At 44.8% G+C, this 13,758-nt stretch overlaps 1 protein-coding gene across 2 annotated transcripts in view; it reads right to left on the reverse strand.

The window, feature by feature from the left end:
- Positions 1-13,758, reverse strand: part of MAPK1 (mitogen-activated protein kinase 1) — a 98,787-nt gene that overhangs the window by 7,351 nt on the left and 77,678 nt on the right. Inside the window, exons 7-8 of one of the 2 annotated variants that reach the window (XM_012466482.3) lie at positions 6,815-6,924; positions 3,003-3,128 (exon numbers count right to left, since the gene is read on the reverse strand). In XM_012466482.3, the coding sequence (XP_012321905.1) occupies positions 3,012-3,128; positions 6,815-6,924 (227 nt within the window). In that variant the 3' untranslated portion in view covers positions 3,003-3,011. Of the gene's footprint in view, positions 1-2,833; positions 3,129-6,814; positions 6,925-13,758 lie in introns of those variants that run through there. The other variant, XM_064371890.1, reaches the window with a different exon arrangement.

Genomic DNA, 13,758 nt, shown 5'->3' on the forward strand with positions numbered 1-13,758 from the left:
GGGGAAAAACCATGCTAAGCATACAGGGGGCATCTGTGTGTCTTCTGTGCCTGGAGCAAATGAACAACAAATACAGGCGGTTTTTGCCACACCAGGACTCTTAGAGTAGTGGTGGACCCAACAGGGATACTGGTCCCTGGCCTTGCAAGGCTGGCTTCAGGAGGTGTAAGCAACTACATCCTGTGGTTCCAGAAGCAGCCCTGCCTCTGTCTTGCTGTCCTTGCGCCTGTGGTGCTGCCTGTCTCTCCAGCGGCCTGGCCAGTTGTTCCCCAAGTCCCTGCTCTCCAAGGTCCTCCTGTATCCTTACTGCCCTCAGATTCACCTGAGCCACTGCTTTAGGTCAGGCAGCTACCTGTGAGGGAGAGCTGGGCTCCTGAGGAAGCAAGGGCCACAGCCTGGGCCGGCCTCTCTCTCTGTAGCCCCCTCTTGCCCAGCTGTCTGGCATGTCTGTCTGCCGGGTTTCACACAGCCGTATCCCTCCCCAACCAGCAAAGAACCTGACCGTCAGGTTTCAGCTGCAGCACATCTGCCTTGATTTGGCCACGCTCTTCAAGGCTTTAGTGTCTGCCATACTCTCTGGGGCCCACCATGCCCGTACCCACTCTGGGACCCTGTAAACTCCTTGTTGTTTACATTTCCTGCGATCAGGCTGCTAGAAAGCAAAGCCTGGGTCTTATTCATCTTTGTTCCCTTCCTACCTGGCAATAGGAAGTGATCAATGCTGATTAAACGATGAAAAATGAATTATCATGTCAAACCCAGATGCTCTTTTATAATAAAAATGTGTACAGTTATGTGTGCGTCTTTCTCCCTTACTATGTGGGCCCCTTTGAGGCCTCCTTTATGTCCTGCTTGCTCCGCTTGGTCTTGGTGTTTAACACAGACTAAGCAGGCAGCATGCCTGACCTGAAGCGACAGAGAAAACAAGATAGCTGCAGGCCACCAGCTGCCTGAGGGAAAATAACTGTGAAAGGAATTGTGAAGGAAGAAAAGCAACAGAAGTTGCTCAGCTTAATCTTCTAGATTCTGTAGGGGGCCAGAGAGGGAACCTCTTAGGCCATCCAGGTCTGTTGTGACCACAGCACTCTGCTGCTGTAGAGCAAAGGCAGCACAGATAACCTGCGAGTAAATGCAAAGGCCCTGTGCAGCTCCATTTACAAAACAGGCAGTGGGCTGACCAAGGTCTAGTTAAGCTGATCTTGTACAGACACTGGGAGTGTGTCCTAGAGCCTCATGGAGGAAGAGGTACTCTTGAGAAAGAGACAACTGCTCCACTGTGAGCACCTCACAGAGAAGCCACGAAGGAAGCTCTGTGGGGACTGCAGGTGTGAAAATGGCTGGATCCTGGGGCTCAGCTATCTGTCAGTGAGTGACTGTGCCAATCACTGTGGCTAGCACCTCCTCCACTAGAGAGCCACACGTGTGTAGTGCGACAGAAGACATGGACCAGCCCACCCCCCTGCTGATAACAGGCTTCTCAGTCACTCTGCAGGGTTTACGGGTAGCAGTCCACTGCATGTCCTGTAAGAGCGTGACTCCACAACAGTTCCCTAGGGTTAGAGAGGTCGTCTTTTGCGGTGCGTCTGGTGTCAACAGCAGGCTAAGCAAGGGCTTAACAGTGCCAGCAGCCCTGATTCCCCCATGTTGCTAGGTTTAGAAAATTCGTAGTCTTTCAGACTTTGCCTTTCCTCCTTTCTCTTGAATTCACCACTTCTTACCACCTCAGTTCTAATCCAAGGCTACAGCCCCTTTGGTATGGAAGACTAGGCATTTGTTCTTAGCTGATCCCCTACCCAGTCTTCCCTCATTTCAACTCCTTCTACTTTGATGTCAGACTTCTGAAAGCATAATTTTCCATCCCTAAAACTACTAGTGTCTATTCCTTACCAATTCCCCACTCTCCTGCCCTGCCTGGCTTTCAGGGCTCTCTGCTTGGAGGCTGTGTGGGTCATGTCTGTCCTTGGCTCATGTCTATTTGGTTCTTTGTTCTCAGTGATGGGGACTGGACACCTGTAACTGCAACACGGTTCTGTCCAAAGCATCTTTCCAGCAACTGCTTCTACCTTGGCTCACAATTCTTTATTCACTGCTCCTTTCTACAGAGTTCTAAACACAAGCCCAGTTCTCTCTCCTCTTGTCATATACTCTCTAAAATCATGATTTGTATTCTTTTTCTGTATAGTCTTTTTTTTGAGACAGGGTTCACCCAGGATGGAATGCAGAGATACAACAATCATAGCTCATTGCAGTCTTGAACTCTGAGGTTCAAGTGATCCTCTCCCTTCAGCCTTCCAAAGAGCTGGGATTACAGGCATAATCCATTGTACTGGGCCTACTCAATTTTTAGAATCTACCAATATTGTCACATTGTTCACCACTCCTTATGACCTAAGCACATGAAGCTTCTGTGCAGGCCCATATAAATCCCCCTGACTGGCCAGCCTAGCTCCCTCTCCTGGATGAAGTTTCCTCAGCTCTCCTGCCTATACTGCTGGTCTGAACCGGTAACAGGGTCTAGGCCCCTTGTATGTGACATCAACTGTAGGTCCCAGCTACAAGTTTCTGAAGGGCAGGCACAGAAGACTCTAACACTAGATTTATTTAACTGGTGGCTCTGCTTTCCACAGGAGGGAGTCCTGAGGCGAACCCTCCCCAGAGTGATGCTCGTCTAACTGTGAAACTGCCCTGGACAGACAGCAAGGAATGGATGAGAATCAAAAGATGGACAATCTAGAATCTGAAAAAGTTCTTTCCAAATAATCACATTCACTATCCTTGAGTAAAGGAGGTACTCTGAGTTTCTAATAAACAGGAGAGAGATTCCTAAAAGAACATATGTAACTTTCTAAATAACTTTCAATTCTAAATTAAAAAAAAAAAACACCTTTCAATAAGGAGCTTGGAAAATAATACAAAATAATGGACCTCAGGGAACACAATATTCTAGAAACAAAAGGCAGTGCCTCCCTTGCTAGGGTTCACTGTATTAAAGCTCCAGGTACCTGACAAATTTAAGATCTGTATCCTGGCTGGAATCTAGCAGTCTCTTCAAAAATTAGTTCTTTGAGCTTTTCCTTAGGCAGGTCATCCAATTCCATGTCAAACTTGAATGGTGCTTCAGCGATGGGCTTTAAAGAGAAAAGAAAACATTTAACAGTCAAAAGTTGTTATGGGTAGGGCAGTAATTTACTGATTCAAAAAATGACCATGGCTAAGATTCTGAATGTATACAACAGGATTGATGTCTCATAAAAACTTAAGAGTTGTTGGCCAGGCACGTGGTAGCTCAGGCTGGGCGTGGTGGCTCACACCTATAATCCCAACGCTTTGGAAGGCAGAGGCAGACGGATCATTTGAAGTCAGGAGTTCGAGACCAGCCTGGCCAACATGGTGAAACCCACCTGTCCCTACCAAAAATATAAAAAATTAGCCGGGTGTGGTGGTACACACTTGTAATCTCAGCTACTCAGGAGGCTGAGGCAAGAGAATCCCTTGAACTCCCAAGGCAGAGGTTGCAGTGAGCTAAGATCGTGCCACTGCACGCCAGCCTGGGCGACAGAGTAAGACTAAGAGTTGCGTCCACACTCCTGAAGGTCTCATAAACACTTAAGACTGGGAGCAACTGAATCTGTTTAAAGTGTTCTTCTGAACTTATCAAAAATCCCAGAATAATTTTTAAATGTTTTAAGGCAGTGAATGTTAAAATAACAGAAATATGCTGCTGTGAAGGTGATGGTACGTTTATTCAATCAACAGCCATAATCCTAAAATAAATGTATTTCATTAAATAAATCATGGTATCTTTATGTGAAAAAACATCTTAAAGCTGTTAAAAATTAAGCTGCGAGGCTGGGCACAGTGGCTCAAGCCTGTAATCCCAGGACTCTTAGAGGCTAAGGTGGGAGGATCATTTGAGACCAGCCTGACCAACATGATGAAACCTCATCTCTACTAAAAATACAAAAAAAGGCCGGGCGCGGTGGCTTAGGCCTGTAATCCCAGCACTTTGGGAGGCTGAGGCGGGCAGATCACGAGGTCAAGAGATCGAGACCATCCTGCTCAACATGGTGAAACCCCGTCTCTACTAAAAATACAAAAAATTAGCTGGGCATGGTGGCGCGTGCCTGTAATCCCAGCTACTCAGGAGGCTGAGGCAGGAGAATTGCCTGAACCCGGGAGGCGGAGGTTGCAGTGAGCTGAGATCGCGCCATTGCACTCCAGCCTGGGTAACAAGAGCAAAACTCCGTCTCAAAAAAAAAAAAAAAAAAAATACAAAAAAATTAGCCTGGCATGGTGACGCATGCCTGTAGTCCCAGCTACTCGGGAGCTGAGGCAGGAGAATCACTTGAACCCAGGAGGCGGAGGTTGAAATGAGCCGAGATTGAGCCGCTGTATTCCAGCCGGGGGAGCAGAGCAAGACTCCATCTCAAAGAAAAAAAAAAAAAGATTAAGCTGCAATGAAGATTAATAGCATGTGAAAATGCCCATGTTGTGTCAAGAGAATGAAAACTAATCTTTAAAATTTAGATATAGAAATATAAGACTGAGAAGAAAATACTCCAAAATGTTAATAACTGTAACAAGATTATAAAGCTACATCTGTGTAGTATGAAAAAAAATCTCTCTTGCATTTTCCTGCAAGTTCTAATTTTCTTTTTTTGAGACAAAGTCTTGCTCTGTTGCCCAGGATGGAATGCAATGGTGTAATCCTGGCTTACTGCAACCTTCGCCTTCCAGGTTCAAGTGATTCTCCTGCCTCAGCCTCCTGAGTAACTGGGACTACAGGTATGTGCCACCACATGCGGCTAATTTCTGTATTTTTAGTAGAGACGGGGTTTCACTATGCTGGCCAGGCTGGTCTCGAGCTCCTGACCTCAAGTGATCTACCTGTTTCCCTCTCCCAAAGTGCTGGGATTATAGGTGTGAGCCACCATGTCTGGCTCGTTTTAATTTTTTTTTTTTTTTTTTTTGCCCAAAGTGCTGGGATTCTATGTGTGAGCCACCATGTCGGGCCCATTTTAATTTTTTTTTTTTTTTTTTTTTTTGAGACAGAGTTTTGCTTTGTCACCCAGGCTGGAGTGCAGTGGTGCGATCTCAGCTCACTGCAACCTCCATCCTGTTGGTTAGTGATTGTCCTGCTTCAACCTTGCGAGTAGCTGGGACTATAGGCACCCGCTACCAGGCCCAGCTAATTTTTGTATTTTTAGTAGAAACAGGGTTTCATCATGTTGGCCAAGCTGGTCTTGAACTCCTGACCTCAGGTGATCCACCTGCCTCAGCCTCCCAAAGTAATGGGATTACAGGCGTTGAGATATCACACCCAGCCCCATTTTAAAGTTGTTTTTTGAGACTCAGTCTCACTCTATCTCCCAGGCTGGAGTGCAGTGGCATGATCTTGGCTCTCTGCAACCTCTACCTCCGGGTTCAAGCGATTCTCGTGCCTCAGCCTCCCGAATAGCTGAGATTACAGACAGGCACCACCACGCCCAGCTAATTTTTGTATTTTTAGTAGAGAAAGAGTTTGACCATGTTGGCCAGCATGGTCTCAAACTCCTGACCTCAAGTGATCTGCCCGCCTCAGCCTCCCAAAGTGCTAGGACTATAGGTGTGAGCCACTGTGTCTGCCCACATTTTGATTTTTAAATGCCTGTGAACTAATGCAATGTTATGGAACTAAGCTGATGATGATCAGCTGTCAATCAGTGGATACCTAGACTCTCACGTCTTACCCACGTAATCCTCACGTGAGGCCTTTAGTGGGAGAAAGCATGGACCCCAAACTCTACACTAAGCTTTGGCCATCTGAAAAGGAGAAAGATTCCTGTCCAGAAGAATAAATAGCTCAACCTGAAGGAGGGCTATGCATCTGGGATCAAGGCAGGTATCCTACATGCGTCATCCACCACCCCAGCCAGCTGATTTGGACTTGGAAGCTTGGGAAATCTTTAGCCCACCCAGCTTTGAAGAGTCCCAAATCTGTATTCCCACCTATTCTGTGTTACTGGCTATGTTGAAAGCTGCCTCACTTGTTGCTGGGGGTAGGGAGATGGATGTGGAAGGGGAAGCTAATTCTTTCAAAAATCAGAGGGTAAAGACTATTCTCTGCGCATGAGCCTCAACTAGAAAAATCCAAACTTTTGATTTATATTGCATTTTTCTTTATCTTCCAGAGAATAAAGTTAAAACTGAACCCACAGAGGAACCAGAGAGCTAAGGCACTAGGACTGTCCTGGGGAGAACGTGACATGCAGTGTCTTCTACTCGAATGCCCACCCTGCTCTGAAGAGCTGCCACATCCACTCTAGCCTCATCATGTCTTTGTATCTAGGGAATGGCACACCCAACATGGAGTTGCAAAGCCACAGTGGGAACTGTCCAGGTTGATTTCCCTCCTCACTCTGTGTGCTGTCCCTGTCAGCAGGCTGTCCACCTCCTCTTCACCCTGGCCATCCTCACGGTCAGCACATCGCTTCAGGTGTCTCTTCCTGTCACACCATGACAAGGGCCTCCAGTCTCAAACCCCTGCCCTCTCTGTGCTCCACACTAGTCCATCAGTCTCCTTTATACACACATTTCCCCCGCCACTACCTGTTGCAGGTGGACTGGAGGAAATCTGAGATAGACAGAGTGTTATGGGGGGAGGAGGTTTAAAGTTTTACCACACAGCACTCATCCTCAAGGCAAAGGTGGGCTCACTGGGAGAACCAGGTATGGCACCAGGTATATCTCAGGTAAATCTGAGCAGGATATGGTTGGGTCTACTGCTGGCTGATCGATGTCCCTGAAGCAGCAGCCAGGAACATGAAGCTCTTACCTCGTCACTCGGGTCGTAATACTGCTCCAGATATGGGTGGGCCAGAGCCTGTTCTACTTCAATCCTCTTGTGAGGGTTGAATGTCAACATTTTGTCCAGTAAGTCCAGAGCTAAAAGAGAAACGTTTTGCAGTGGTGAGAGAATGAGTAGTCATGGAAAGACTTCAATTTCCTGTTTAAGTAAACTCACCCACAAACCAACTGAGCTAAGCATGACTACGGGGAGAGCAGCCAGCACACAGGGTGTTGACTACATCTCCAAGTCTCCTGCGATGGTGAATGTAGGGACCAATCATCTGACAATCGCAGACCTCATCACTCAGAAAGGTGCAGGGATCAGAATTCAAACCCAGGTCTGCCTACAAAACCTGGACTTTTCCTAAAATATGATTCTGCTTTGTAGGTCTCAAAGGCAAAGGTTTTCTTTTGCCTTTGTATGTACTTTTCTCAAATCGACTCAGAAGTCATTTTTGTCATGGTTTGTCTCCTGACACACAGAACAGGTCTCCAAGGTCACAGAAGAAAACATTCTTCTTCCAGGTCCTGGCTGAGAGACAAGTGTGACCCAAAGACCCTCCAGTCAACTCTGCAGCTCAGAGTCTTTCTGCAAGGCCCAATGCCTTAAGTCCTCTTTTGCCCAGGCCAGTAGTCAACAGCTGAGCAGTTCTTTCACCTCTAGGTTACAGCAGCAGAAACAAATGTGGATCAACTAGACTGTGATGGAGGGGGCACTGACAAGCAGCTCATCCTAACAGCCCCCCAGGCACCACCTCAGCCACAAGGACGGCTGAAGTGGCAAACAGTGGCTGGGACAAGAGTTAAGAGAAATGTGAGGAAACACTCTGTGTTTAGTAGCAGAAGTAGGTGTATTGAGAAACAATACATGCTAAAGAATACATTATTGTTCTGGTAAAAAGGTAGTAAAGGGGCTCTCTTTAAAAATATTTTATGTATCCTTGTATTTAATGATGCTCAGACTACTGGTTTCAATTTAAGTAGCAGGTCCTTTCTTCAAATTAAACCCTAAGAGGAGCCTCAAGATATGGCATAGGTAAGAAAGACCTGTCTTCCCTTAGGTCCTGGTTCACAGCCTAAGGTATCCCAAAAACTCCAAGCCTCCAAGACTCCAACAAGTCTGAAAAACTAGCCAATCAATAAAAAATACTAATTTTTAGACAATATAGTGACACTAAAACAAAACAAAACCAGGCCGGGCATGGTGGCTCACACCTGTAATCCTAGCACTTTGGGAGGCTGAGGTGGGCAGATCACGAGGTCAGGAGTTTGAGACCAGCCTGGCCAATATAGTAAAACTCTATCTCTACTAAAAAGAAATACAAAAATTAGCCAGGTGTGGTGGCACATGCCTGTAGTCCCAGTACTCGGGAGGCTGAGGGAGGAAAATCACTTGAACCTGGAAGGTGGAGGTTACAATGAGTTGAGACCATGCCACTGCACGCCAGCCTGGGTAACAGAGCGAGACTCTGTCTCAAAAAAAGAGTAACAACAACAAAAACAAAATCACTGGCACTACTTAATGAAGCCTCTTTTCTCACAATGATCATTTCTTATTAGGTTTTTTTGTAGGCGGCAATGTCAACTTCATCCATCTGCAAATTAGCACATACTATTAAGCCCTAAAAGTAGAAGGATAAAATATCATTTATTTCTTCTTAAAAAATTTTAAAATTTAATTATATGTCCCTTATCACCATTCCTTGAATGATAAAAGATCATGTAAAATTTGGTACAATACTCATAATCAGTTTAAGGAATCACTTCTAGCTCACTACTTTCAAGAAGTAAGTTTTCACTATTTACTAAAAAATGTTGCCTAACCCTTAAGAGCAGCTAGTAAACCTTCCAAAGGGATTGCTTGGGTATCAGGTGGAAGTGGGAGGTATCCTGACGCCTGAGGTCACTGAAGGGCTGTGAGTGTATTCGTGTTCAGCCCTGACCTCTACTTCCCTTGATGCAACCTCTTAAGACAACAGGAGAAGATAAACATGCTAATCCACATGCTGGACATAATGAGAAATTCCACACAGAATACATTTAAAGGTTATTTATGTTTCTAACTATAATCTTTTCAATATATACATGTGCACTTTAGGAAATTATGGAATATATTATTTTATAACCTAGAGAACTTTACAGAGTACAGAATCTAGACAGGTTTTGCCGTGACTGAAGCAGTGTCTGTGCAGTAGAAGAGGTGGTCCTGTCTGCAGCTGTGTCCCTGGGTCTGTGGGCACACAAACTGGCTAGGTTTAGTAAGTGGCCCTCTCAAGGGTCAGGACAAAGAAGCTTGATAGTCAAGAACCCAGACACCTCTGGCTCAAATCCTACTTCCAAGGAACACTTGTAGACATGTGTATAAGACACATAATCCTTGCTGAATCTTAGATTCCTGTGGTCTATAATATACGTAATAAATCCCCCCTTGCTTCCTGCTCCCAACCAACCCTCCCCATATACAACTCACAGACATTTTCTCAAGGACTTGCTTGAAAGAAGATTAAAAGTCATTTGGCTTTTCACCCAGTTATATACTGTCTGTGCTAGGAAAAGTCCAGGAGGCCTGGACCACAATGAGATTCTAACAGCATTGCTTCTAAACCACTGGGGGCAGGGAGGTCCTACCCAAACTTGTTAGTATTAAGTAGAGAAGCACTTCAAGCCAACTGGATGTTTTGCAGCTTAAGCATTTCTAAAACAGATCTGTTGGTTCCTTCAAGTTAAATAAATTCTAGGCCCTTATATCTCCAGTTTGAAAGGAAGACAGTTTTTTAAAAAAAATTTGCTACTTGAAAAATAGCTAGATCTCCAGCCTTCTTTTACTCCAAGTGCTATTTCTGCATTATTCATAGCTACAGAAGGAGAAAAGGAGAGAAATGGGAAGCAGCTGGCAGGTGCTGATCCCACAGTCAGAGTGTCCAGCCTCTCTCCTCCCACGCCACATGGTATCCACTGGTAACATTCAGATGATGTGAATCATGGCTGCTTGTGTGGATGCTTACTTGAATACTGGTTTTATTTCTCCTAAAAGACTGGAAGTTCTTTTGAGGCTAGTATTACGCCTGACCACAATTCCTGACTTTCCTTATCGCCTTCCAGAATCCCACATCTTTTCTTTCTCTGTTTTTTGAAACAGTTTGGATTTTGTTCTATGGCCCAGGCTGGAGTGCAGGGGCATGATCACGGCTTACCGCAGCACTGAACTCCTGGGCTCAAGCAATCCTCCTGCCTCAGCCTGAGTAGCTAATATTATAGGTGCATGTTACCACACTCAGCTAATTTTTTTTTAATTTATTTTTTGTAGAGATGGGGTGTCACTATGTTACTCAAGCTGGTCTCGAACTTCTGGGCTCAGGCGATCCTCTAACCTCAGCCTCCTAAAGTGCTGGGATTAAAAGCGTGAGCCACTGTGCCTGGCCCTTCTCTTTAACTTCAAATAGTATATAACAACTTGACCCCAACTCTTTCTTCTAATCCATCATCCTTTTTTCCTTCTTGCCCTAGCCTGGACCTGGGGAAGGCCAGTCGACTGGCTCTCCACAGTTCCTCTTAAGGTCCACCCTGGCTACTCGTGAAACTCTGACCCTGAATCAATGCTGCAACCCGTCACTTCCATCCTCAACTCATGCTTCTGTGCAGGGCCAGAGAAAATGACTGAACTTTGCAAACTGTGCCACTTCAACAGTGCTTCTCAAACTTTCTGATCTTAGGAACCCTTTACACTCACTCATAAAAACTACTGAGGCTCAGTTTAAAAAGCTCGCTCAAATAGTTACATAAGTGCTTTTCCCTGAGAAAACCACTGCATTCAGTATGCAGCAGAAATGCTGTATGTGTTTGTCACACAGACATCGTGAAGACATGTATTAAGGATGGATTTCATATGGTGAGTACTTTTTACTGGCACTGATTTTGTGCTGTTGGGGTGTGGCAGTGCAGAGCTCAGTGACCTCTCTAGTGCCACTGTCTTGCCGTGGCTGTGGTGCTGAGGGCTCTGCTCTTATAACACAAGTGTAGATGGCAACACAGAGAGCAGTGTGAATAACTCCTTAAGAGGATTATTAAAACAGCTTTAACCTTATGGACATACTGAAAGGATCCTGGGGGTCTCAGGGGTTTAAGGAGCACACTATCAGTAACTACTGTCCTATAAAAACTCAAGATTTTCAGTCTCATCAAGGCCCTCAACAGTTTCAGGAAAGCTTTGGTCAGCCCCCTCCTCTACTCTCAGATTCCACCCAACTTGCACAGCTTGAATCATCAGTCCTTCCCAATTTGTGGCCTGGTCCACAACCCCTTCCCCTCACGTAGGCCAGTCATTTATGTCTCCCCTTTCCATTTCAAATTTCCCACTTCCACTCACTGTTTCAACTCCTCTTGCATGGTCACCAACAAGCCCCTAACTGGAAAACCAACCCACAGTTTCCAATCTGTCTCTTGCTAGACATCTCTGCTACATGGACACTGCTGTGCATGCCTATTTTCTCAAAATGTCATCTCTGCTTCTACAATATCACATGGTGCTAGTTCTTTTCTTTGTCCCTATTCCATCACTGGCTGAAGGTTTGTGTTCTCCAACTTCTTAAAATCTCACTCTTCTTTTTCTGGGACAGGGTCTCACTTTGTCGCCCAAGATGGAGTCCAGTGGCACGATCTCAGATCGCTGCAATCTCTGCCTCCCGGGTTCAAGCGATCCTCCTACCTCAGCCTCCTGAGTAGCTGGGATTACAGGTGCATGCCACCACACCAGGCTTATTTTTGTATTTTTGGTAGAGACAGGGTTTTGCCATGTTGCTCAGGCTGGTGTTGAACTCCCAGGCTCAAGTGATCCACCCGCCTTGGCCTCCCAAAGTGCTGGGATTACAGGCATGAGCCACTGCACTCAGCCACAATCTCATTCTTCTATTTTTTCAATCTCTTGCATGATTTGAAAGACCACAGTTAAACACCTCCCAAAGCTATCTTGAGCCGAGGGTGACCAAGCTGTAGATGAATAAATCCAACTCTGTGTAGGTAATAAAATAACATATAGCCCTATGATTCCATTTACAATCAATGTGATCTATCTATATGGGTAATAACAAAGTCTGCAAGCTTTTCAAACATTAGGTTATCTGAGAAATGGAGACAGACTTCTTACAGAAACTGCATTTTTTAATTAAAAAAAAAAAAAAAGTGTCTGGGCATGGTGCCGGGAGGATCCCTTGAGCCAAGGAGTTCAAGACAGGACTGGGAAATACAGTGAGACCCCATCTCTACAAGACAAAAAAAATTTTTTTTTTAAATTAGCCAGGCATGGTGCTTGCCGAGCCCAGGAGTTCCAGGCTATAGTTAGCTGTGATTATGCCACTGCACTCCAGCCTTCCAGCCTGGGCAACAGAGGGAGACACTGTCTCTTCAGGAAGAAAAAGAAGTGGGGAGGGGTTGGGGGGAGAAAATAGAATTCCTTATCTTCCTTCACTCTCAGGGTCACCTGCTGGTTGTCCACTGCCCCTCTAATCCATCCAACTGTGTTTGCCATAGGGGAGCACTCTGGCTTGCCCCCACTCCCGTGCTGTGCTGTGGGAGTGGTGACGCTGGCTGGTCACATTCTCCTGGGTCCCCTTGGCCACAGTGACTGTTCAGGGATAGGCATGGCATCCAAGCTGAGCACAAAGAGGTGATAAGAATCAGCCCCAAGACATGGCTGCAATGATAGGTCAAGTGTCTTATTGCCACCATTGAGAAGAGAGGCTGCCTGACAGACAGTCCAGGGCAAGGCAAAGCTGGATGATAAAGAAGTCCAGATTCTAGACACAATGTCTGTGACCATCAATCCACACACAACTGAGCTTTTCAGTTATCAGAGCCAATAAAGCCCTTTTTTGGGTCAGTAAGTTCTTGTTATGTGGAACTGAAAAGACCTCAGATGGCTGACCCACCAAACCTGGCCTTCTAGTCTGTGTGAATGACTCATCCACATTCCCTTGCTCCCCTAGCATCATCATTCAATGGTAACTACTGCTTATCTTTTGACATATTTTGTTGAATTCTTTCCTATGTATTTTCTTTTAGAAGGTTGAAATCATGAATGCTGTTTTATTTTCCTGTAGTACTGTAGTAAATATTGCTCATTAGTATTTTTCCACACTATCAAAACTTGGTAAAAAATCCCTTTTAGTGGCCTTAAAAATATTCCTTTAAGTAGATGTCTCATAATTTACTCAGCCATTTGATTAACATTTGGCATTTAGGTTGTTTCTAATGCTTAGCAGGTGTCTTAAATTAAACACAGACTAAGCCAAATTCTCAACTGCTGTCACCCGAACTGCTCTGCCTATACTTTTCCTAATCTCAGTATTTCCTGAAGACTGTGTGTTCTTGTCCTTTGCTCGTTTATTTATACACTGTGGTCTTAGGTTCGTCCCTGCTCTTTAGATACTAATAATATTAATGATGAATCACAAGTTAATAGTAATTCCTTAACTCTTAATTATCCTATGAGGTGGGAACTACAAATTGTCCCAATTCTGTATTGAGGAAATAATGAACAGAGAGCTTAAATAACTTGTCCAAAGTCAAAAATTCAAGTAGCAGATCCCTAGTTTTAAACTCAGGAGGTCGATTCCAGAGCACCGGGTATAACCGCTGCACTTTGATGCCTTCTACAAAACAGGAGAGGGTCAATGTTACTCAATTTAGAACATTTTAGACCTATCATCCACACCTAATCTAATTTGGTTTAGCTTTTAAACTTTTATATGTCTCTCTTTCCTTGATGTTTGTTTTTAAAGCTTACAAAGTCTCTCTCCATGCAGAGATCAGAAAAGTACTGAATACCCTAAATACCGTTTTTCATGATATTTTGAAATAAGAATTTAATCATCGATTCTTTTAGAAATCATTTTGATGTGTGAGTAATGATCTGAATTGATTTTCTTCCAAAGA

Source organism: Aotus nancymaae, unplaced genomic scaffold (assembly GCF_030222135.1).
Source record: "Aotus nancymaae isolate 86718 unplaced genomic scaffold, 86718_ANA_hifiasm-v0.15.2.pri h1tg000210l, whole genome shotgun sequence".
NCBI lineage: Eukaryota > Metazoa > Chordata > Mammalia > Primates > Aotidae > Aotus > Aotus nancymaae.